The sequence below is a fragment of the Mus musculus genome, chromosome 6, assembly GCF_000001635.26.
Source record: "Mus musculus strain C57BL/6J chromosome 6, GRCm38.p6 C57BL/6J".
NCBI lineage: Eukaryota > Metazoa > Chordata > Mammalia > Rodentia > Muridae > Mus > Mus musculus.
Genome location: NC_000072.6, coordinates 113,281,422 through 113,306,505, shown reverse-complemented (window position 1 = coordinate 113,306,505; position 25,084 = coordinate 113,281,422). Strand labels below are relative to the sequence as shown.

Genomic DNA, 25,084 nt, shown 5'->3' with positions numbered 1-25,084 from the left:
GGTAAGGGCGGGACTTAGGAACGTAAGGGGCGGGGCTTCCGCTGAAATGTGAGACTGAAGGGTGACGAGGCGTGGCCCTAATGAGGGAACTGAGTTTGGGGAGGTTCCAGTGCATTCCAGTAAAACTGTAGGACTCAGATTGGCAGCGCTGGACTACAAGGTTACCGGTAGCTGATTGGAAGACGGTATCAAAACACACAGCCCATTGAATATGACTGACACCTCAAGTGTGATCGTGGGAAATTCTTCTTTGGGTTCTTCAATTGTAAACCTGGAACTCGAAAATTCTGTCAGTTCCTGGGGGTTTCAGAGAATTTGGATGTCAGGGATCATCATTGTCAAGCAGTGCTTGTAGTTTTGTCACTGAAGAGTATGATAGTCTTCCAAGATGCTAGAGTCACTGAGAACGCGGTTTATTTTCATGCGGACTTGGTATTCAGCTCCCTAAAGTGCACGTTTTCTTATGACACGTTTCCCCCGAGAAATGCCAATAAAACCAGCACTCCAAGTTGTTTCCTGGTCAAAAGGGGGGGTCTGGCGTAAAATCGGTGGTTTCTATAAAGAAATGGCTTATTGCAGCGGAGTTTCTCATTATTAAATGGGGATAATATATAGTCCCTCTGTCCCGGGGTTATGATAAGGATTAAGAGAGTTGAAGACTGTAAATTGCCTAATACAGTGTCTGTTGTATAAGATTCGCATGCACAAAGAAAATACAAGCTATTATACTCATCCAGAAAATTCAGAATAAACCAGTAATCGCAGCACTCAAGAGGATTGAATTAGGATTGCTCCAACTGCTTATGAGTTCCAGGTCAGGCTGAGCCATACAGCAAGACCCTATCTAAACAAAACAACCAAAATAAATGAATCAAAGAAGTTATACAGCTTTTTTTCATTATTGAAGGCTTTGCACACACAAGGACAGGGATATATCACAACAGCCGTTTCTTTTTTATTAAAAAACAAAACAAAACTTTTTTTTTTAATGACAAAGTCCAGATAAGTTGCCTACACTGGCCTTGAACTTGTGATTACAGGCTTGTACCACTAGGACCTCACAGTTGTCTTAAAGCTAGCTCTTTTGGGGTGAAGAACCTTTTAGAAAATCTCATGAAAGCTATGGGTCTGTCCTGAGGAAAAAAGTGTTCAAGTATGTATAACAAGTTTTCTTAAAGATTTATTTATTTATTTTATGTATGTGAGTACACTGTAGCTGTACAGATGAGTACACAGTAGCTGTACACCTGAACCTTCATGTGGTTGTTGGAAATTGAATTTTAGGACCTCTGCTCGCTCTGATCAACCCTGCTTGCTCAGATCTTGCTTGCTCCGGCCCAAAAATTTATTTATTATTATATATAAGTACACTGTAGCTGTCTTCAGACACACAAGAAGAGGGTATCAAATCTCATTAATGGTGGTTGTGAACCACAGTGTGGTTGCTGGGATTTGAACTCAGGACCTTTGGAAGGGCAGTCAGTTCTCTTAGCCACTGAGCCATCTCACCAGCCCACACGTTTTCTTACAATATTTGAAATTTTATATAGAAGTGACTGGATGAGTGCATTAGGATGGATGTTAACCTCACTGAAGTTATCATTACTCCCTCACTCTTGATGTGACCCCAGGCTCTGGGTCCCTCAGTCTCCCTCTCCAACACCCATGAGACAGAGACTGCGTAAGATGAGCTTTATTGTTGTCATGAGGCGGTAGGTGGTGATCATGCCAAGCCTTTCTGAAGTCAGGGGGCAAAAAGCTTGTCAGCCAGCACTGATCAACCTAGATGGCCCTCCTGGTCAGGTTCAGAGCTCCAGGTGCCTTTAACTTCCAGCAGTGGGTAGACAGGTAAGCAGACTGCTAAGCATTGGCTATGTGAAGTCCTCAGGGCTGTTCTGGGGCTGGGGTTGGGTTGGGGCTCGCAGGGGGAGGAGGTCGAGGCTGGATGTCCCTGGTGCGCATATAGGAGAGCAACTGTTCAGGAATCTCAGCTAGTACATCCTTGGCCAGTCGGGCCATGCTCAGCACCTGGTTCCCCGATCGGTCAACATAATCTCGGAATGGGACAAACTGGGACAGACAGGAAAGAAAGGTGAGCTTCGGCCAAGGGAGTAGGTAGCACTCAAGTTTCATCTTTGACCCCTAACATTTCTTTCCAACTATCACTATTCTTCTGAGAGTCTCTTTAGCTTCACTGTACTTGAATGTCATCCTTCTGAATGCATCCAATTCTTTGTGTCGGGTGTTGGACATTGAACGCAGGATCTTGTATATGCAAGACAAGCTGCCTACCACTGAACCACATCACTACTCCTGACACCACACTCTTCCCCCCTCCTTTTCTAGAAGCTTCCCTTCGTGTCAACTCCACTCCTCTGGGTTTTCCTGAACTGCCCCCCTTTCACCCTGTCTCTCTATGAAACCCTGGCTATCATGGAACTCATCATGTAGACCAAGCTGGCCTTCAGGGAGATCCATCTGCCTTCTACTCGAGTGCTGGGAAGGAGAGCGTTGAACTTGGGAGCAAGAGAGGGAGGCGTTGGGATTGAGAGGGAAGAGCAGTTTGCCAGAGAAAGGAGGTTAATAAAGGGAGGGCAGGGAAAAGCACCCTCCAGAGCCCCGTGTTTGCCTCTGTCCTTGGGTCTCATTCTGTTGGGATCCCCCTGTTTCAGCCTCCTAACAGCTTGAGCTGTAGCCACTGTACCTAACCCTGGCCCAGAACTGCCCATTTAGTTGCTAAAACTACGTTTTCCTTCAGTTATCACAGATCCCCCAAACCCAGCTTTACCTATTGAATACCAAGTCTTCCGGACCTATCTCTGCCTCTAGCTTCGCCTTACCCAGTCAGTGGGACCTTTCACACTAGAAAATTGAGAGTAGTCCTTATCAGTGTATTAACAAGTCATCAAATCCTGCAAAGGGATCTAAAGTATCTTCTTTTGTGTTCCTCTTTTGAGATAATCTTATTACATAGCCTAGGCTGGCCTGGGACTCTCAGTCCTCCTGCCTTAGCCTCCAAGTGCAAGAATTACAGGCACACACACACATACATATATACACATACACACATATATACACATATACATGCACACTTGCACACACTTCTGTGCACAGCTCTTAAACAATTTTTCCTTTGTTTAGACAGGGTTTCATAAAGGCCTCACACTGGCCATGAATTCAAAGGTATTTCTTGTTGTTATTCTATGTTGTTTAGAGTGCATGTGTGAATGCAGGCATAAGTGTTCCCTGGTGCACATAAGGAGGGCAGAGTGGGCTCTCACCTACCATGGGACCCCAGGAATCTAACTCACATCATCAGGTTTGTTCAGCAAAGTACATTTCACACACACACACACACACACACACACACACACACCCATCTCACTGGCCTGACCTGGAACTTATTATCATTTTGCCTCCACCTCCTGAGTGCTGGGATTTCAGGCACATTGTTTTACGCAATGGTGAAGATCAAACCCAGGACCTCATGCATACTAGACAAGCACTCTATCAACTGAACTGCCTCCCTGCCTTTAAACAGCTTTTGAGTTGGCTGCTTCTGAACATGACCACTGCTTTGTGTTCACATACCCCAGTCACTTTTGCTGCTGGCTAAATGGATTTCTGGGCATTTCCCTGGCCCTGCCACCGCACCTACAGTGCAGCACCCAGAGAAGTCTATTTATAGTGTAGTTTGATCTGGGCATTTTGGCACTCAGGAGGCTGAAGCAGTAGAATTACCATGAATTCTAGACTAGCCAGGGCTACTAGTTCCCTAAATAGTGGGGTTCTGTCTGAAACAAAACAATAAATACATGGAGGGATACATAAGTAAGAACGCATTCTGATTGTCAAACCTAAGATATTTATGGCAGACAATCCTGCCAGCCTGGTCTGAGCCTCTGGCAGGTCTTACACGACATGCTCCTTCTCTGCTTGTGAAGTTGATACCTTCTTCAGGTTTCAACTCAGTGTTAAAAGCACAACCTCATAGAAGCCTCCCCTCACTACGATTGGCTGTTGACAGCTGCATTTGCTAGTTTTGTAATATTGGTCATCTCCAGTAGAGGGCAGAGACCTGCTCCTCCTACATCATACAACCTTGCAGGACAGCTGCACCCCACTTGACCCCTCAAAAGAACTGTTCAAAGCCAGTGTAGTGATGCAGTATTGTAACTCCAGCACCCCGGAGGCTGAGGAAGTCCCAGGCCATTCTGTGCTACCTACCACTATTTTATCTAACAAGGTTTTTGGTTTTGTTTTTTTAAAAGGGAACTTGTTCTATGAATGTTTGAGGGGAGAAAGGTAGTGACTAGGAAGGAGCAAGGAGAATGGCTCCTAGGAAGCCCTGTTTCTTTCTGCTTTCACCACTCCCAGGGCTACCTGAACGATGTCCCGCTCTGCATAGCGTCCCCTGGAGGATACACGTACATCATCACCATCCAGCTCTTCCATTGCTGCAGAGAAGACAGGCAGGCATCATTGGCTGTCTCTCCAACTCCAGCTCGTCCTGCCCCTTCCTCATTAGATCCCATCAGGGTCCTCACAAGGAGACCTGACACTCGCATTCCACAGTGGTGTGTAACTGCTCTCATTATCCTTACTAGCTTTCCTTCCTGCAAGTTCCATTCTCCTAAGAAAGCAGGGGAAAGTTGACTCCAGCAGCCAGGGTTATGGAGACGAAACATCTGTGACTTCACTAAGGTGCCAGTCTGTTTTATCTGTGAGGAGGGTCCATGGGACTGCTGGATCCTTCCTGTTCGCTCCAGTTCCCAGTCCCAGTCATGGACACACCCTACCCTACTCACCCTCAAACATGGCAGGTCCGACCCCGACAATAATGATAGACATGGGCAGTGAGGAGGCCTGTGGGAGAGGAATGGCTGGAGTAAGCGGCTGTGACAGGACAGTGCCTGTGGTGTCTGTGGGGATCACATGCTTGAGTGAGCCCAGATACACTGCCAGGATCAGTTGCAGACTATCTCTATGCACAGCAGGTGCCTTCTGGTGAAACATAAAGCCATTATCTTGTTTGTTTGAAACAAAAGTCTCCCTCTGTAACCCAAGCTGACCTTAAATATTTCTAGTATCATTTTAAAAAGGTTTTCCTGCCAGACGTGGCAACATACATCTGTAGTCCTAGCACTCATGAGGCTGAGGCAGGGGGATCACCACAAATCCCAGACCAACACTGGTTAAAGAATGAGTTCTAGGCCAGTCTGAGCTCCAGTGTAAGTCCATCTGGAAAAACAACAGAACCATGGAAACCTTAATGACAGCAAAATACCCATCCTAGGCATGGCATATCCTTCCCATACGTCCAGGACTCAGGAGGCAGAGGCAGGAGGATCAAAGTGAGCTCAAGGGCAGCCTGATCTATATAGCTAGTCTCAGGCCAACAAACTAACAAACAGAAATAGCCAGTCCTGGTGGCTTACATCCATAGATCCAGCACTTGGGAAGCTGAGGCAGAAAGATTGCCTCTATTCAGGCCAGTCTGGGCCATATAGGCATCCAGTACACAGTAAGGCCCTGTTACAAAACACAACAAAAATAAAATTAAAAGCAAATAAAAAAATAACTCCTCCCTCCCCTGATAAAGGACAGACATGTGTCCTGCTGAATATAAAAGACCAGTGTTTCCTAAGCTCAGGTTTCCATAGTGAGTTCATCATGCTGGAACCTAGAGAATCAAAAGCCAGTGTTGTTGGTGCCCCAGCCAATAGGCGTCTCTGAAACTGGCAGATGAAAATGTTAGGATACACATGGAATAACCATCAGAGCCCCTTCACTGCAAGGACAATGACCCCTCCCTGACAAGCCTTCCTCCTCAAACTCACACTGACGATGGCCTCTTTGGTCTGTGTCATGTCGGAGATGACGCCGTCAGTGATAATGAGCAGAACGTAGTACTGGGAACCATCCGAGATTTTGGCTGCAGCCCTACATGAAAGACCAAGGTCTGTATGTAGTGGCCAGCCAGAGAATACACAGTTTCAGCCCCTGCTCTACAGCCACCATATAAACGGGGGGCAAAACCTGGGGCTTCTGGACCCCACACTCCTTAGCGGACCTGACTGCTGCCCTTATGTGCGTCTGTCCATTCTGTGTATAATTTTAGATAAGGTCTCTCCTGTAACTGAAAAGTGGTCAGACACTGGCTACTCCTGCCTGCTCCCAGCTGCCCGGCGGGCGCGGGAGCACAGCAATGTTGCACCACGTCGGTCTGCAGAGGTCTCTCTCCTCTCTTCCTCAATCTCTGAATCCAGGAGAAAAGGACTTCAGACATCCCTCAGTCTCCCCAACCCCACCTGCCAACTTCAGTTACACATCCTGAGTGGACCGGAAATGATTGATCTGTGTTGTCCAATAGATTGTCCTTAGCCACATGTGAATGAATATAAAGATTTAAATCAAACCCTGTCTCAAAAACAAACAAACAAACAAACAAACAAACAAAAAACAAAAAAGAAAAGAAAAAGATTTAAGTCAACTAAGGTAAAACGAATGAGACATTGCATTCGCTGGTCACTCTAGTTACCTTTAACAGCTCTCTCCCCGTATGAGACTGGTGAATGCCATACTGGAGAGCATAGAGGCGGACCACTTCTCTCATTGCAGGACATTTTGTTAGACAGTGCTGGCAGCTACACTTGGCCTCAGAAGGCTGAGACAGCATGGTGACAGTATAGAGTCAGGTCTGCATGGTGTGCTGAGATCCAGAGTGGGTGTAGGTAAGGAAACCTGGGTCTGCTCTGGCCCACCCTCTCAGAGGCCCCACCCAGTGCTATCTTTTGTCACGTGCTCATTTCATGTATAGTCACTGTCACCTTCCATGTGTGGGCACGGAGCAGGAAGCAGGTAGAATTTTGCTTGCAGTACACTTTTTTTGTTTCAATTTTAGATATTGTTTGAGACAGGGTCTCACCATGTAGTCCCAGTTGGCCTTAAACTCAATTTGTAGACCAGACTATCCTTGAACTCACAAAGATCCTGCCTCTAAAGGCTCAGACCATCACATACATACATACATACATACATACATGCACACCCACCTTGCTATGTACTTAATACATTCTCTCATTCCAAGTTGAAAGCCTGGCTTCTTTAGATCATTCTCTGGACTCTGCAGAACAGTAACCTGGGCTGACCTGCAACCACTATATAACACAAGCTGGCATCTAAACTCTCGCCAATCCTACTGCCTTGGCCTCTTGGTTGCTGGGATGTACAGCACCTAACCCAGCTTATCCTATTTTTAAAGTGAGGCCACTGAAGTTCAGGAACACTAAGCAGCAGTCCCCAAGGGCAAAGAAACCGGGGCCTATCAGCATCCACCCTGGCCAGCTCCTGCATAATCCTCCTTGCTGTACCTGTTCCTACTATGTCTAGCCACCCAGCATCTCCCAGACCTGTCACTCAGAGCCTCTGTGCTTTCAGTGTGCACTCACCGCTGCCAGGCCTACTAGCCCTCTCTTGATGAAGACCAGCTCACCCTACAGACCAAGCTAAGCAGCACCTATCATTTAGGATGCAACCCCATCCACTGAGATTCTCATACCCCAAGGGTTCCAAGGATGAATTGTCTTACATGTGGATGAAACCAGGGCATGAAGTACACACAAGGCTCCTTCTTAACATAATTAGAGCAAACACAGACACAATGGGAGAAGACTAGAAAGTTTGCATGTGTTTATAAGATGAAACACTAGACTTCAAAGTCCCTCTCAGGCTGACTGCTTTCAGCTGTGCCCTCCATCTCCCCCTGCCCTGATCCCCAGGGAATGCAGTGTCTTACTTTTGCCACCAGGCAACTTGCTAGAAATTTCTGGGGAGCTTTGGCCTACAGAAGTGATGATTTATTTATATTTCTGTCTCCTGCACCAAGGCAGGAGCTCCGGAGGGCAAGGACTAAATTCGATTCATCTGTGAGCCCCCAGTGCCCCAGCAGAGAACTGAGCACACAGCAGCTGCCCTTTGAGTTGTGATAATGATAATAATAGGAACAGTACTAACTACAGTTACAGCACTTAGCAGGGGCAAGCACTCTTGTGAGTGCTTGACATACACTAAGGAGTCCTTGTAACAACCCTGCAGTGTAAATGTTGCTAGTATTCTCAGTCTCATTTTACAGTGCAGTTAAGAGAATTGGCCAAAGCCACAAAGCCAGTGCATGACAATGTCTGACCAATGTACTGGGGCTAATGGCTCAGTAGGTAGCTTGCCTAGCACACATAGGCTGGGGGGGTTGATCTCCAACACCACACAAATTACGTAGAGTGGTGTACAATGGGAAATTGGGAAGCAGAGGCAGGGGGATCAGAAGGTCTACTTTATCCTCAGCTACAATGTCAGCCTAGAGTACTTGAGACACTGGTGGGGGTGGTGGGTACGGTAGGGCGTGGCCCTGATGTACTACCAATTTACTCCACTCCAGAATCTACAGAATTGTCCTTAACTGAATGTTTACTACATAAATGAATCAGTGTAGTTGCTCAAGATGTCTCAGAAGTCTGCTACATAACAACAGCAAAAAATGGTCAAATTCCAGAATTAATGACAAAAAAATTGTGATGCAACATGGTCGATCTTTTCTTTTTCCTTTTTTGTTTTTTTGAGATAAGGTCTCCCTATGCTGTCCTAGCTAGTCTGGAATTCACTGTGTGGATCAGGCTGACTTCAAACTCAGAGATCTTTCTGCCTCTGCATCCCGATTGCTGGAATTAAAGATGTGGACCACTATGCCCTGCTTTTATTTAAAACTTTCATTTTTCTGTCTTTAACATTTTCTAAGCCAGGTAGTGGTGGCGCACACCTTTAATCCTAGCACTTGGGAGGCAGAGGCAGGCGGATTTCTGAGTTCTAGGCCAGCCTGATTTACAGAGTGAGTTTCAGGACAGCCAGGACTACACAGAGAAACCCTGTCTTGAAAAAAACAAAAACAAAACTATAGCAATGTTATGTTAGCTTTTATGATTAAAGTAGCTGTTATCCTCATTATGCATCAGAGAGTAAATCAATCTGCAATAGGGAATAGAAAGTCTATGGACCCAAAATCTCTCACGAAGCCTTTAACATGTGTTTAGTATTTGGGTTTTTTGTTGTTTTGTTTTGTTTTGTTTTGTTTTTGTTTTTGAGTGCTGGGATTAAAGGCATGTGCCACCACGCCCAGCTTTATCTAATTTTAATACCCTTTGTTTTCTTAATAGTTTGTATATAATCCAGCTTTTCTTTGCTTATATTTATTTATTCTAAAGTTTTGCATAATTTTAAGCCTGTCACCTCTGTGTACTTTCTATGGACCAGATAAGATGCTGTTCCTTCTTACACTATCTACTTTTTTCTACCCAACCTCACAATAACTGCATGTATAAACTAATATTACGGAGTATGGTGCTGTGTGCTTGTCATGGCAGCTTGGAAGGCTGAAGCAGGCTGATCATTTAGCTATACAGGGGGCTAAAGGTCAGCCTTGGATCCGTAGTGAGAGATTGTTTCAAAAACAGACAAAAAGAAGGGAAGCTGGGCATGGTGGATCCCAGCACTCAGGAGGCAGAGAAAGGTGGATCTCTCTGAGTTTGAGGCCAGACTGGCCTATAACCGGGACTGCCAGAGTTACACAGAGAAACCCTGTCTGGGGGGTGGAGAGATGACTCAGCAGTTAAGAGCACTGGCTGCTCTTCCCGAGGTCCTGAGTTCAATTCCCAGTCAACCACGTGATGACTCACAACCATCTGATACACTCTTCTGGTGTATGTCTGAAGATAGCTTTAGTGTACTCATATAAATAAATCTTTTAAAAAAGAAAAAGAAGAAGAAACAAAAGGAGGAAGAGAAGCTTCTACTGATGTCCATTGTTTGACCACTTCACGGGCTCTATTAAAGAGGCTAAGCTAACGTGGGCTGTGGTGGCACATGCCTTTATCCCAGCACTGGGGTGGATCTCTGTGAGTTTAAGGCCATGGCGCCTGGTCTGTCTATTAAATTCTAGGACAGCCAGGACCAAGAGAGACCCTGTCTAAAAATCAAAACCAAAACCATAAAACCAAAAATAACAACACCACCACCACAAGAGGGTCAGTGGTGGTTTGAGTAAGAATGACACCCCCCGCCCCCCCAGGGGCTCATATATTTGAATGCTAAATTATCAGGGAGTGGCACTGTTGGAGAAGGGTTTGAAGGACTAGGAGGTGTGACCTTACTGGAGGAAGTGTGCCACTGGAGATTGGCTTCAAGGTTTCAAACACCCCACCCCTCTCTGTCTATGGATCAGGATGTAGAATTCTCAGCTACTTCACACCAGGTCTACTTGTGTGCTGCCATGTTCCCCATCTTGCTGATAATGGGCTAACCTCTGAAACTGTAAGCCACACCCCTCTTCCTTTTGGTTTGTTTGAGACAGGGTTTAGAACTAGCTCCGTAGCAGGACTTGACTCTCAGAGATTCTCCTGCTGCTGCTCCTGAGTACTGGAATTAAAGGCACCCACCTTCCTGCCTGGCTAAATTCTTTCTTTCTTTCTTTCTTTCTTTCTTTCTTTCTTTCTTTCTTTCTTTCTTTCTTTCTTCCTTCCTTCCTTCCTTCCTTCCTTCCTTCCTTCCTCCCTCCCTCCCTCCCTCCCTCCCTCTCTTTCTTTCTTTCTCTCTCTCTCTTTCTTTTTTCTTTTTTTGGTTTTTCAAGACAGGGTTTCTCTGTGTAGCCCTGGCTGACTTGGAACTCATTCTGTAGACCAGGCTGGCCTCAAACTCAGAAATCTGCCTGCCTCTACCTCCCAAGTGCTGGGATTAAAGGCGTGCACCACCACTGCCTGGCTAAATACTTTCTCTTGTGTTTCCTTGGTCATGGTGTCTCTTCCCAGCAGAATAGTGACAAGACAGAAGCTAAATTAGTGTCACGTTCATGCAATACCAGTACTTAGGAGGTGGAGGCAGGAGAATCAGGAGTTCAAGGACAGGCCTTGCCAACATAGCAAGTTCCAGGCCAACCTGGCCTATATGAGATCCTTTTTCAGAAAAATAAATAAATAAATAAATAAGCAAACAAACAAACGATACAAAGCAAGTTGCTTAAGCCTCACACACATGCCTACTGTGAAACCTGGTACTTTTACCATTGCCCTCAGACTCTTCCTCTCTTAGGCAAAGTCAAGGCCATCAAGGCCACTTTGTGGCCTGGAGTGTGACTCCCAGGTTGTTTGCTGACACTTTGTCTAAGCACAGGCAGGCAGAGGACCTTCTTCGTATCACATCCTGGATAACCCTTCCCCTTCTCCCCAAAGCCCAGGTTCACTCAATGTAGGCCTGCCTGTGTCTCGGCCCTATCATATGCCCCTGACCCTCACCTGGGTCCCTTACCTGGCCACCTGGTTGATGACAGGTGCAAAGTAAGTGGGCCCATAGAGCTGCACTGTGCGCAGACTCTGGAAGTAACTCTCTAGCACACCCTCAATGCCTGCACAGTTGGGGTCTTCATCGTTATTGTTCTGGAAAAAGAAAAAAGGTTCAGCTAAGCCCAGCCCACGTGGAGAGCATCCAGGAGCGCTCTGATCCCAGTTCTCTACCCCCAACCCCTTCACGCTGCCCTCCAAGCCGCAGCACCTCCCTGTCCTGGCACTGTCGCACAGCTCTTCCGTGGCCCTTGCCCTTCACACAATAGTGACAGAAGTGATCCATCAACTGAGGGGCATGGAGTGCATGTCCTGGCCCATACTGTACCAGGGGGAACTGGTGGGAGATCCGCCCCTCTGGGGGCAGCTTGGCCCCAAAACCATAGGCTGGGAAGAGCTTGTCACTGTCGTAGTCCTGGATGATCTCTCCCACTGCCTTGAGGGCCATGGCATAGGCGCTGAGCTGGTAGGGACTCATGTAGTGCAGCGACGTAGGCTGCAGGGGATTCCCTGTAGAGAAACAGGAGCTGCGGCGTCACTCTCACCTGCTTATCTTCTATGCATCTACCCAGTTATCCATCTACTCATGTCTACATGAACTCCATCATTCTGTGCCTGCATCATCCTTCTATTCACACACCCCTCTTGAAACTCTCCCTTGCTCCCCCACCCATGTCTTTTATGTTGTATTACACGGTCTCTCATTTACCACACATCCTCCAACCCACCTGTCAGCCAGCAAGTTGAGTTTTCAATCTGTTTGTTCATGTCTATCCACTGACTTCTGTATTCTCTGGTTCATCTATGCATTCTGTTTACTTAGGTCTCTTCCTTCCTGTCTTTATACTAGTCTCCTCCTTCAGCCATCCCTGGCCATTCCTTCCTCTTGCAGAGGCACCTGTTACCCCTCAACTTGAAACAGCTGTCTGCCTGTCTGCCTGTGCCCTCATGCACACACTTCATGCCCATCAGTGCACTCATGCCCAGTCCTTCTCCCCATGATATATATTCATTGATTTGCCCATTGATTAATCATTCACCACCTATTAATTTATCTTTGTATAAACCTACCCGTCAATCCATTTGTCCTCTCCTGATAACCCCATTCTCTCCCACCCATCCACTTTCTCTCTGGCCAGTTGAACTATCTAACCCCTCACCCTTCTCTGACCTGGGTACCCATCATGTGCTGTACCTTCTGTCCACCTTTGCACCCAGTACTTCCCCTCCTCACTCCTTCACAAGTGCCATCCTGGCTTGGCTTTATACACGTGTGGGCTTCTTGGGGAGTTACTTCTTATCTCTAGGCTAATCACTAAAGAATCCTTAGACTCCGCCCATTCTCAACCCCTCCCCCATGTCTCACCATTGGAAGCAGTGAAGTCAATAGCTACGGTGAAGTTCAGCTGTGTCCTAGTGGAAGAGTAGGAGGTTTGATTAATGAGGGACCAAAGCCTATGAAATCAATATTTCCAAAACATGGACACATGTCAAACTGCAGATTGTGATCCAGACAATCTGGGTAGAACCAACCAAGTGCCAAGTCCTGCTGCTGCTACGGGTCCACTTTGGAAGCATAATTAAATGCGTAGTCTTATGACTAGGGTATTGTATGTTGCTTAACGTAACACTACAGTCCTAAAATAGTAACTAAAATATGTTTTACATAAGAGAAAACTGAAATTCTGAGTAGGTAAGTTCACTGCCTGCGTCTGTCTGTGGTCACCGCCACAAGCACAATGTCTCCTAGGGTCAGCCTGGCAGTGCTGCTCTCTTGTTTACCCATGAGCCATATCCTGTGTGTGAGTGCATGGACACAGTAGGCATTGAATGCACTGAACCACACCCCCAGCTCCTAGGCCACCGTTGGAGACTACTGATCTGGCTTCTATCTTCCAAAGGGACTGGCAGCCCCGTGAATAGCGCAAAGAACATTCTGCACTTCTAGAACACTGATACACCATTTGCTATTGCCTGGCAGTTTATCTCCATGACCTCACTGGGCGCTGACCATTCCCAAGCAGGAAAACTCACTGCTGGTTTGGCTGGTGACTCACCCTCCCTTGATGTAATCCACAAAAGTGAATTCTGAGTCCACAGAGAAGGAAAGGAGCGTCACCTGTGGTACACAAGAGGCAGCTCTGCCACTTCTGTAAGCAGAGCTGAGGTAGCAGAAGAGAGGGAGCCTAGGACACCTTTGGAGAGAACTGTATTATGGGATATGGGTATTCCCACTCATGCCCAGCTTCTCCCACCCTGCCCAGTTTCCGAAAGAACACAGGTGCATCCTGGAACTTCCGAAAGCACTTTACACTGGAGATGTAACTTAGGGCAGTTTTAACATTCCCGCAAAAGTGGAACAGTTGGAAATTTTCCTGGGTCAGAAAGAACAAAAACAAAGAAGTTCAGCGGTGTCGCCTGATCTCAGTGTTACCGTCCCAAGTCACTGTGCCCACTCACTGCCTTGTTCCACCTCTAGTAGTTGTCATGTGTGTCATGAGATAGAGACAGAAAGGTCTGGGAGGTCAGAGGCCAGATGTACTCACGGTCCCCGAGTTGGTATATTTCTTCTTCTTGCATTTCTTCCGAGGGTTAAGTACCTAAGAGGACGATGGTCACAATGACGGTTACCAGCTACCTAGGACAGAGAGCCTGGCAAAGTGGAAGGGCATGCCCTCACCTCGTACACTGTGAACTGATTCTGGGCCTTGCTCAGCTCCCGGTAGCTGGTTGTGAACTCGCCAATGAAGTCGTGGCTGCAATGAGGCCATGGGTGGGTGAGCCTCAGCTGCTGGTACAGAACCAGAGCCAAATCCTAGAGCTTTTTTTTTTCTAATTGCCTAAGCTTCTAACTTGATTGTGGCTAGATGGGGAAGGACAAGGTGAAGGACCGTGTACTAGGGAGCTATCTAAGCAGACTGCTGTGTGTTTGCCATCACCCTCTGGCTCGAAGAGCTGCTCTGAGGTTCCTAATGAATGTAGCACATGGTCTGGGAACTGCTCCAGCAAGCACAGGAGAAAGAAGTACGTCGGCTCACCTACCTTCCATCTCGGTCCCAGTCATATACGTCGATCTTCACTGTTCTGAAATGCACATATAAAGGCAAACATGGGCTGTGTGTACATACCAAGCCCATGGGATGCCCCAGCCGCTTACCATACTACAGCCAGCTCTCCTTCTGTCAGTTGCTCATTTTCAGCCTTCCACCCATTCATTCACCTCACACACATACTAGACCACTCACCTCTGCATGTGAGCGCATGTGCCCACGCACACACATACACACACACACACACTTGCCATTTGAATCTCACTTTATTCCAGACAGTGTTCTTAGCATTTTCAGAATACCTCATTTAATGCATTCTTTATAAGTATTATCCACTGTAAGTACTACTGTTCCTATTTTTGGATAAGAAAGTTGATATATACCCTTCCCTTTCTCCCCTCACCCCCTTGAAATCTAAGCAACTTGGCTAAGATTTCATAGCTGGTAAGTGACAGCTGATATTTAAACCCAGATATCCTATTTCCAAAGACCTTAACCTATGCTCCCTTCCTCTTTTCCTCCCTTCTTTTTTTTTTTTTTTTTGAAATTCCTTTATCCCTTCAACAATTTTGCTATATATCCCAGGCTAGCCCTAAACTCAAGGTTCTTTTGCTTCAGCCTCCTGAGTCCTGAGATTACAAACACGTGTCACCACGCCTGGATCCAGATACAGTACCCGCTATCTCATATATCTGTTGAGTTCAGTCTATCAAACTGTGTCTAGCCATCCATTTATTCATATATATGCCAAATCAATTACCTATTTATCTTTCTCTTTATTCGCCCGTCAAACTGTACAGCCCATCATTCACCAACTCTAACACATATGCATGACATAAGCACCCATCTGCCTGTTCAGCTGCTCAGTTAAATACCCAGCCATGTTAACTTCTGTCCATTCATTTGTACACCATCCATCCGGGTGCCCTCCAGCCCTTCCAGCCCAGCCACCTGCTAGCTCTATACCATCCACTCAGTAGGTCCTTTGGGTCAGCCATCTACTTTACACACATTAATTAAATGATTCATCTACTCATCCATCTAAGACTCATCTGTCTGGCCATCAGTCCACCTGTCACTCTACATGTCTCATTCTAACCTACTTGATTTTCATTCATGTGTCTGTATCTCTCAAGTTATTCATCAACTCTTACATGCTCATTTAACACCTCTCCATAGCATCCATCCTCTCTCCATCTGCTGACATACCTACCAGTCTAGCTTTCTATTCATTGTCTATGCTTTATTATCTCCCCCTCTCCCCACCTACCACCCCCTTTATCCATCCATCCATCCATCCATCCATCCATCCATCCACAGTTTATCGACCCATCTGACCATCTATCCTCCTATCTGCTCGCTTGTTGTTCACCTGCTCTTTGGTATACTATTCTCTCATTTTGGGGCTCAGGAACCTCATTGTGTTTTTCGAGGGAGCCTCACTCATGTCCTGATCCCTGATTGGCTATGAGGCAGACCTGTCACTCATGTCCTGATCCCTGATTGGCCGTGAGGCAGACCTGTCACTCATGTCCTGATCCCTGATTGGCCGTGAGGCAGACCTGTCATAGTCTCCGTTGCACAGTGCCCGCACAGGGATGCTGAAGGGCTGCCATACTGGGTTCAGTGTGTTTTTCACAACCTCTGTCTTGTGGCAGATGGTGAACCTGGAGGGAGGCAGGAAACTGGAGAATGCCTTGAAATGGCACTGGAGACCACTACTTGTGGAGATTGCCAAGATTCCCCACTCATTAAACTTGGGCTACATTTTTAGCCTCGGCACTAAATGGGAGTGACTCACGTGCCATCTTCATTGCTCCTGTAGAACACAAGGAAAGGGTCTGACTTCCCAAAGAAGTCCTTTTTGTCCAGCTTGTTTGCACACAGCTGCATGGTGGCAATGTCCTAGGGATGGATAGAATGGGTCTGTTGGGACCCAAATAGCCCAGAGCCTTCCAAAATGTGCAGGGAGGGAATCTGGGGAATGAAGGAGTTTGCATCCTAGCATATGGCCCGCACTGACCCTGCAGTTGCTCAGCTCCTCGGCGGTCAGCAGTATGGTCCCACACTTCTTTCCTGGCACACCCCTAGAAGCAGAAAAGGCCTCTTAGAGAGACGAGGGAGGGTGAACAGCAGAGCCAGCATGATCATTCTGGCCTTTATAGGCCAGGGCATCCACTTTGCCATTTGCTGATAATCCCCTAAGTGCACCCCACTTCTATTCGGAGAGGCTCTTGGTGAGAAAAGGCCTGCTTTGAGTTGGTGGTATCTAAAGTCTGTAGGAAGAGGCTAGGCTAGCCTAGGGGGCAGCACATGACAGCAGAGTGACAAAGGCAGGTAGACCCAGGGTAGAGTTGATTGTTCTCTGGCTGCTTGACCCCAGCACTCCTCCTTTAGCATCTTATCTCTCCCTGTGAAATGGAAATGGCTAGAGGTCGTGAGGGGATCTGAGCATGCGCCTGCCCGAAGACAAGTGCTTCATGAGCCTTGTCCATAGAAAAGGTGCATTCTTCACACAGTCCTGGCTGTCTACACTAGGAGGTGGCAGCTGGTACTCCGCGAACCCACGCATGCACGCACGCACGCACGCACGCACGCACGCACGCACGTAGGGCATACTCTGCCCTCAGGGAGCTTCTGGAGGAGTGGCCTGTTAGAAGCTACAGACAAGTGCAGTGTGATGGACAGTTCTGAATGAGAGCAATTTCTGTTTAGACCAAGAGGCAAAAAGTATGCTTTGCCTTTTGAAGATGAGAAGAAAGAAGAGAGACACCACACACACACACACACACACACACACACACACACACACACACGTTCTCGCCTACAATGTGCAAGTATAGAAATCTAGCATTCAGGAAGCTAAAGTAGGGGCTCAAAATGTTGAGGCCAGCCTGGACTGCCTTGTCAGACTCTACCTCAACAAACACAACATAGCTGGGTGTGTGGCCCATACCTGCAATTCCAGCACATGTGAAGTTGAGGCAGGAGAATAGCTGTAAGCTTGATGCCAGCCTGGGATACACAGTGAGTTTAGGCCAGCCTAGGCTACATAGCAAGACCATGCCCCAATTTCTGTGAGTTCGAGGCTAGCCTGGTCTACAGAGGAAGCTCCAGGACAGCCAAGACTACACAGAGAAACTTTACTAAAAAAAAATAAAACAAACAAAACAAAAACAAAAAAACAAACCAAACAAACAAATGAACAAACAAACAAACGAACGAACAAAGGAACAAACAGACCAAAATGCAAGCAATGATAACCCCATCTCCACTCTCCCCACTTCCCAAACAGCAAAAGACTTAAGATGAAAAACAAAAGGACATTTCCTTCTCTCCTGCCCCCAAAAGGGACATTTTCCTGTGCTCAAAGGGTATAGCTGGAGACCCCACCCCTGATTTGCCTTGAGTCCCTAAGCATTAAGGGATTTCGTTGATAGAGGCCTGTAACTCATGAATCTTAAAGGCACCCCAAGTGTCCAGGGGGACTGAGTCTAGGAGCTGGCAACATGGGTTAAAGGATGAAGGGGTAAAGACACTCGGTACCAGCCAGAAAACCGGAGTCTGATTCCCAGGACAGACCCGGAAGGGGGAGGGGATGAGCTCCCACTCATTAATCCTCTGACCTCTGGCTGTGTGCTATGACACCCGTGTGCACGCCCCCGTACAAATACAAAAGGACAGTCTCAGGGTCAAGTCCTAGTTAACTTGCTTTGTGACTTTCCCCATCTTTAAAGGGAGAGGGCTTACCTAGGCATGGCAGACACATAGTTCTCAGGCCAGCAGGAGGATCATCTCGGTCTACAAAGTAGGCTTCAAGCCAGCCAGGACGACATAAAATCTTATCTCATTAAAAATAGTAATAAAACAGTGGTGATGTGGTGATCCATGACTGCAGTCTTAGCGCTTGGGAGGCTGAGGCAGGAGGATAGCAGATCAAAGCCAGCCACCTCTACACAGAGAGTGCAAGGTTAGCCTGGGCTGTAGGAGAAGCAAACAAACAAATCAAAATAAAAAGAACTGTTTTAGTTGGGTGTGCTGGTGAGTCTGAGATTAAGGCCAACCAGCTATAGAGTGAGTGAGAGCCAGAACAGAATAAGCTCAGAGAAATTTTATCTCAAACAACAACAAAATTGGTTTTGTTTGTTTGTTTGTTGTTTAGTTCCTTCAAATCCTGACCCTGCAAGCTTTAACAAGAGGGTGTGGAGGTGGATGGGTCATTGTCCAACAGTGAACCATCCTGCCTTGTGCCTAGTGCCTTACATTCTCTCCACATGTTCTGTGCCCTCTTCTGTCAGGGAGAAATGCAGTCTCCTGTCTAAGCACCACTCTGACTTTAATATGCTAATTTGCAGAACTGCAGCCCTGTCTAAACCCAACTCTGTGTAACCCTTATACACTCTCCCAGTAGCACACAGCCACACAACCCAGCTAACCAGTCTCCATTTCAACACACATGGCCTCAAACCTCAGATCTTTACCACCGCCCACTAACCCCACTGAGCACCCAAGGCTTTCTCTCCCCAGTTCGGCTACACAGAAGATCCAGTCCTCTCCCCTCAAAGCATCAGCCTCCTCCCATCCTCGCTCACTTAGCCAGTGACCTGGTTTCCCACTTGCTGACAAAACTGAAGCAACCAGAAGAGAGAGTCCACCCACTGCCATGCCACCCTGCCTGCCACCAGCATCTTCACCCACATGGCTGAGTCTTCCTACAGCTACTATAAATGAACTATCACATGCCTCTTTACCCCTCTGCCAGCTACTACCCGCTCTGTCTTGTCTGCACAGGGACAGCACACCAGCTATGTTCACCCCTTCTTTTACTTTGAGATTCTTTGTAGCTAACGGTTGCCTAGAACTCACTATGTAGCCAGGGATGGCTTCAAACTCACAGCAATGCTCCTGTTCTTAAGAGCTAGAATTATAGGCAAGGCTACCACACCTGCATGGCTTCCCCTGCCAGTTATCCCCCAGTCTCTAAGGGCCTAGTCACACCAAGTTACAAATGAGTTATACTTTTTCTCCTGTAAGAAAACTACAAACTGACATATGGCTACAAAGATGCCACAATGAAACCCATTATTCTGTATGCTCATTTAAAAACATATTTTAATAACTATAAATCTATTCTTCTTTTCTCTTGAAAGGTTCTTATGATGTAGCCTTGGCAGACCTTGAACTCCAAAACCTGCCCCATCCTTCCTAGCACTGGACTTACAGGTCCAGCATAATTTTCCACTTATTTGTTTCTGTGTATATGTGGATAACTTGTAGAGTTTGTTTCTCTCTGTTTATCATGTAGGTCATCAGGTCAGCATGGTGGAAGGTGCTTTTATCCATTGAACTACATCACCAGCCCTGTAAACCAATTCCTGACCCCAGGTCTGTGACATGCATGTCTCTCTTTTCCCCTTTGCAGCAAAAACTTTGAAATTTCTCTGGCCCCTTCTTATGTCCCTTTTCTACCCACTCTTAAACTTCTCCAGCCTTCACTTCCTCTTGTCAGTAGAGATAATTTCTAATTTCTCATTTTATCTGACCTGTAGCAGCATTAGATATGTTTGGTTCCCAATCCTCTGCTTCCTCCTCTTCCTTCTTTTTATGGTGTTGGGATCAAACCCAGGGCCACGTGGATACTGTGGATACAGTCTACCACTGAACTATACTGCAGGGCCTTTCTTTAAAAAGAAAGAAAAGAAAAGAAAGAAAGAAAAAGGAAGACATTTGCTTGCCTTTCATTGTGAGGGTGGGGATATTAAATCCACATTCCATGTTTTATCCAGAAACTGCTATTATGAAGCTAGGCATCATGGTACATGCTTGTAATCGCAGCACTTGGCAGGTGGAGGAGGGAGGTTTGGGAGTTCAAGGCCAGTCCTGGCTGCATATGGAACTCAAGGATAGCTTGAGACCATGTCTCCAAAACAAAAAAGCCACCAAACAAGTAAAGCATGGCTGCTATGACTGATACAGAGTGTCTTTAGTGTTGCAAGATTCACGTGGTACCTGTGACACCCCTTCACCTATGCAGCAGGCTATCCTCAGTTGAAAACTAAAAGGTAGTAACAGCTAGAAACTCCTATGCATGTTTAACCTGAGCCTGATCAAAGTGACGTGGGTGCCCTGTCACAGAACAGAGACTGCACAGAGGCAAAGTCTCATGGCCTGTGTGTGTGTCTGCTAGCTCTTGTATATATTTGGTATCTAAATTCAGCATGCATTCATGCTGAATCTGCCCTTCAAATTGGAAGTCTGTCTGTCTGTTTGTCGCTCCCCACCCTCCTCACCCCCTGGTTGACCTGCAGCTATATTTCCTTGGTTGGTCTCCAACTTAAGGCAATCTGCCTGCCTTAGCCTCCTGAGTGCTGGGATTACAGGAGTGGGCCACCATGCATGGATTGCAGTATACTCATTTTAACCACCACCACCACCACCACCACCACCACCACCACCACCACCACCACCACCACTACCACCACCACCACTACCACTACCACCCAAATGACTTCAGTTGGTGGCACAATTTCATCTTTCCTGCTGCTTAGGACAAAGGCCCTGGCCTCCTTTCCAGTTGTCCCCTTTCTTTCCCATCTGTATTTAATGGTTTTGGGATCTCTTGGCTTCCCCTTTAGAATACAGCCAGAGTCTGACCAGTTCCCCATCCCTCGATGCTTCCTCCCTGGATTATAATGCCAGCTTTCTTATTGGCCAGCTTTCTTATTGGCCAGTTTTCTGATTGGCCAGCTTTTTGATAGGCTATGTGCTTCTGTCTTTGTCAACCCAGGATTTATTCTTTTTGTAGTTTATTTGAGCCAGAGTTTATTCTTGACTCCGTGGCCAGCACAGTCAGACTATAGAACTCAGAACCTTACATAGACTCCATCTCAGAGTGAAAGCTACAAGGCCCTGTCTGGGAACTTCCTCATCTCCTGCCTCCTGTCCTTCCCTCTCTAGGCTCCACCCCCTGGCTGGTTTATTAAGGTGTAGGTTCATTAAGGCAGTTTCCTCTATGTCCGCAAGAGTTACTCTTCACCTTCAGGCACTGCTCCAGAGTTACTCATCTTCCGGTTGACCACTGGATTGAGTATGGTACCTCTCTCCCACCTGCTTTTTTTACTTTGATTCCTCTCTCCATATGTCATTTACTGCTCCTGTTTTGCACTGATTTCCACCTCCTTTCTCCAGCTAGCTTGGCTCAGGTTTATAATTCTAGCTCATTAAACAGTGGGTGACAGAGGTAGAACTGGGGGGAGAGTCCTCAACCAGGACCAGGCGACGGAGTGTGGCTAATGCACGGCTAAGGCACCGTCTAGTGAGTGGGCATAGTGGCGAGACCTGAGGATCTGATCTGATTTCAAGAAGCTTCCCAGTAGAGTGGGGCTTGGGAGAAGGCTTTAAAGATGGGACCAGACTTGGGAAAAGATGAAGAGGAAACATGTCTAGCCTGAGATTGATTTGAGCAGAGATAGGACTTTCTAGAGGAGAAAAGTGAGGTAGGGAAGAAAGCTCCAGCTAAAGCAATCTCGGAGCTCCTACAGACATCCTGGCTAGGAGGGGGAACTCAGAGAGACCCCTCCCTCCCCTGGACCCTTTCCCATTCAGCTCACGTAAGAGGTCGCTCCACACGGCTGCCCTGGCCTCCAATCACCTCTCCCAGGGCCAGGAATGCTTGTCCCAGGAAATCCTGTGCCAAGACAGGGAGTCAGCGAGTCCAGGAGGGGCAAGGAGTCCCAAGCCTACCCTGGTGAAGCTGCTGCTTTTGACCAAGTTAACTCCGAAGTGTAAATGACAGCCCCACGTGTTTTGTTTCTTGAGCATCTCCCAACCAAACTCTTTCCGGTGCAGTCTACTGCAGCCTCACCTTCTGCAGGTCCCGGGAGGCAGGCAGGGAAGGAAGAAAGGAAGCGAATAAGGCCAGAGCAGGCAGGGGAAGGAATTGGGGTGGGGGCTGGTAGGCCAGAGGGGCCAGGATCTAAGAAGGGCTGGTGGGTGCGTGAGGGGTGGGGAGGGAGGAGGTGTTTAGGGAAGTCCTTTGACAGGTTAGCCTCTATGTGCCCAAGCAACCTGCCAGCGACGGCTGGCTTACCGGTTTGGAGATATTGGCTTTAGAGTCGACGTTGTACCTGGGAAGAGAGTGGAACCAGTGTGGGGTGGGACTGGGTGGGAGAAAGTCTGGAAGAGGTTAGGTTTAGTCTTGGTTAAGATTGTAGGTAGAGAGAGGGGTAGTGGACACCAACTCAACTTGGGTGTGGTTTGGGACGTGTGTGCCAGGGGAGAGGGTCATGCGTAAGGTGAAGCCCAGGAGGAGGCTTGATGGGAATGGAGTAGCATGGGAGGGCGCCTGAGGCCAAGGTGGAGCTAAATTAGAAGGCAGGGTTGTGGGCAGGGCCTGGTTTGGGGAGGGAACTGGATGGATTCTGCATAAGGAGGCGCCAACTTGGGTGTGGGGGGCGGGGTTAAGAACAGTGAAGCCTTAGAAGGACCTGGGCTAGGGGGAGGAGCCAGGTAGCAAGGTGAAGTGGGGGCGAGACCAGGCAGAATTCTGGCTGATCCAGGTTGGGGGGTGGTGGTGGAGGGGGGTGGAGGGTAAGACAGGATTCTAGGAGGAGCCTCACACATCGAAGCGGAGATTTTGCTTTTCCTCAAAGAAATAGTCGAGAACGAATTTGCGCACGAAGTCTGGATTCAGTGTGTTGTCAATCACCTCGGTTCGTCCGAACTGGGCAGCAGGGAGGGGTGGGAGGACGGAGCATGAACGCAAGGCGTGCAGTCGGGCTAGAGGTTCCCGGGAGCGGCCCTGAGCTGGGCTGGGGCTCGGGGACTCACCTCCCGCCACTCCTGGCTGGCCCGGCTCTGCGTGTGAAGCACCACCACTGCGGGTGAGGGCAGGGGAGGGGAGCTCGTCAGGTCGGCCCGCACCCCTCACCGCCCCACCCGCTCCTACACCCCGGGTTCCTCCTCCAGGCCCTGGAGCTGCTTACTGGGGTCCGACTTGGAGAATGTATCCAGGTCTAGCAGATTCCTAGAGAAAAGCATCAAACAGATGGACAGAGGGCTAGCTCATTCTGGCGCTCACCACCTTGACACAGTCCTGAACTGACTGGGCACCTGGAGGAGACGTGGGGTGCAAATTGTATTCCCTCCTTATTACTATTCCCAGTGACTGTTGGGGTCCACACTGCCAACATTCAGGACAACATCAGACATCTCTGACAAATGGCTCTATATGTGCCCGCACTGTCTCCAAGGGTCCAGGACTACGGCTCGCCCCAGAACTTTGGTCCCTTGTGGCCCAGCTCTTCAGCGATTCCCATAGCCCACCTTTTGAGCCGGTAGGCTTGGGTGGGGCTGCCCAGGGAGACCCCCTTTTTCATCCTGCCAGTGACTCCAGCCTTCAGCCTCAGTTCTCTGTTGCTCGCTCCTGGTCGTCCCCTCTGTGGTCTAGCCCCCTGCCCACACTGAACCCGCAGCTGCGGTAGGCTGGGGAATTGCCAGTACTTAAACCCTCCCCAGCGCGGCCCGCTCACCGGCACGACACAGTAATTTCAATCTTGGTGGCCGGGACGCTACGCTCCGAGGCTCCGCTGAGAGACATGACTGGTCCAATGGCCAAAGCCGCGTAGGGGCTGCGAGACCCCGGGTGCCGAAGCTAGGGGCGGTGGCGAGGCCGGCCCATGTGCGGAGGCAGCGGCTCTCTCCAGCCTTGTGTGCGCTCCGCTGCTCGCGCCCTGACAGTGGCCACCAGCAGCAGCGGCTCCAGATGGCAGCACAGCCCCGCCCGGCCCTGCAGGCGGCCCCCGCCCCATTGGAGCAGCCTGGAGCTAGTCGGGGAAACTCACTCAAACCCCAACTCTGGCCCACACATCCTCTGGAAACACCAGAGCAATGAAAACCTTAGAACTATCCATGGTCCTGAAATATTGGGCTGGCAGGTGGGAGTTGGTAGCCAATTCTGAGCAGCGCTCATCTTTCCCGACCCATCTTGATCTCTGGATATGAAGTTACATTTCCCCCTTAATATTTGTGTGGCCTTGAGCAAGTTACTCAATATTAGTGGTTATGGCCCTAGTGGCAGCTACTGGCATACTTTAAGATAGGCTTAGTGACCTCTGGGTATTCACATTGATGGCCTATTAGGTCAGGGCTCTGGGGAACAGTTCATTGGCACAGCACCTGGTCTACTATATGCAAAGGCCTAGGGCCCATCCTCAGTACAGGGTGCGAGAGGAGGATCAATGAATGGTGAAGAGCTCTGAATCAAGCAGCCCCCTCCCTGTGCCGTGTCCACTGCTGCCTCCACAGCCCAGAAGCCTGCCCCTCTATTGGCTCAGGTCTCCTATCCCAGAGCACTGTCGCTTCAGGGTTTAACTAAAGATGAAAGCCGCCGGGCGTGGTGTTGCACGCCTTTAATCCCAGCACTTGGGAGGCAGAGGCAGGCGGATTTCTGAGATTGAGGCCAGCCTGATCTACAGAGTGAGTTCCAGGACAGCCAGGGCTACACAGAGAAACCCTTCTCGAAGAAAAAAAAAGCAAGCCAGTGAGGATATGCAGAACTTGCACAGAACAGGTAGTTGTGGTCGAACCCACTCAGCTGCTGACCTCTCCTTCCAACCCAGTCTCACGGGTTTATATGCCACTCCTCGTGGC

The 25,084-nt window shown here is 48.2% G+C and overlaps 1 protein-coding gene across 6 annotated transcripts; it reads right to left on the bottom strand.

Annotated features, from left to right (window-relative positions):
- Window positions 1–934: 934 nt before the first annotated feature.
- On the bottom strand, window positions 935–24,223 carry Cpne9 (copine family member IX). 6 transcript variants are annotated; one of them, NM_170673.3, is made up of 21 exons: window positions 23,965–24,199; window positions 23,419–23,459; window positions 23,264–23,310; window positions 23,053–23,156; window positions 22,524–22,560; window positions 22,299–22,301; window positions 22,045–22,121; window positions 16,458–16,521; window positions 16,236–16,339; window positions 15,997–16,101; window positions 14,427–14,468; window positions 14,065–14,140; window positions 13,931–13,984; window positions 13,442–13,503; window positions 12,751–12,797; window positions 11,713–11,894; window positions 11,353–11,480; window positions 5,841–5,943; window positions 4,809–4,866; window positions 4,384–4,457; window positions 935–2,070 (listed from the first exon to the last, which is right to left on the bottom strand). In NM_170673.3, exons 1-21 carry the CDS (start codon window positions 24,030–24,032, stop codon window positions 1,885–1,887), a joined length of 1,662 nt encoding a protein of 553 aa, NP_733773.2. In that variant the 5' UTR covers window positions 24,033–24,199; the 3' UTR covers window positions 935–1,884. The 6 variants fall into 6 exon arrangements, with proteins under 6 accessions (NP_733773.2, XP_006505914.1, XP_006505915.1 ...); XM_006505851.4 differs by having other exon boundaries at window positions 1,678–2,070; window positions 23,419–23,545; window positions 23,965–24,223; XM_006505852.4 differs by lacking the exon at window positions 22,524–22,560 and having other exon boundaries at window positions 1,678–2,070; window positions 23,965–24,212.
- Between the last annotated feature and the right edge of the window lie 861 nt (window positions 24,224–25,084).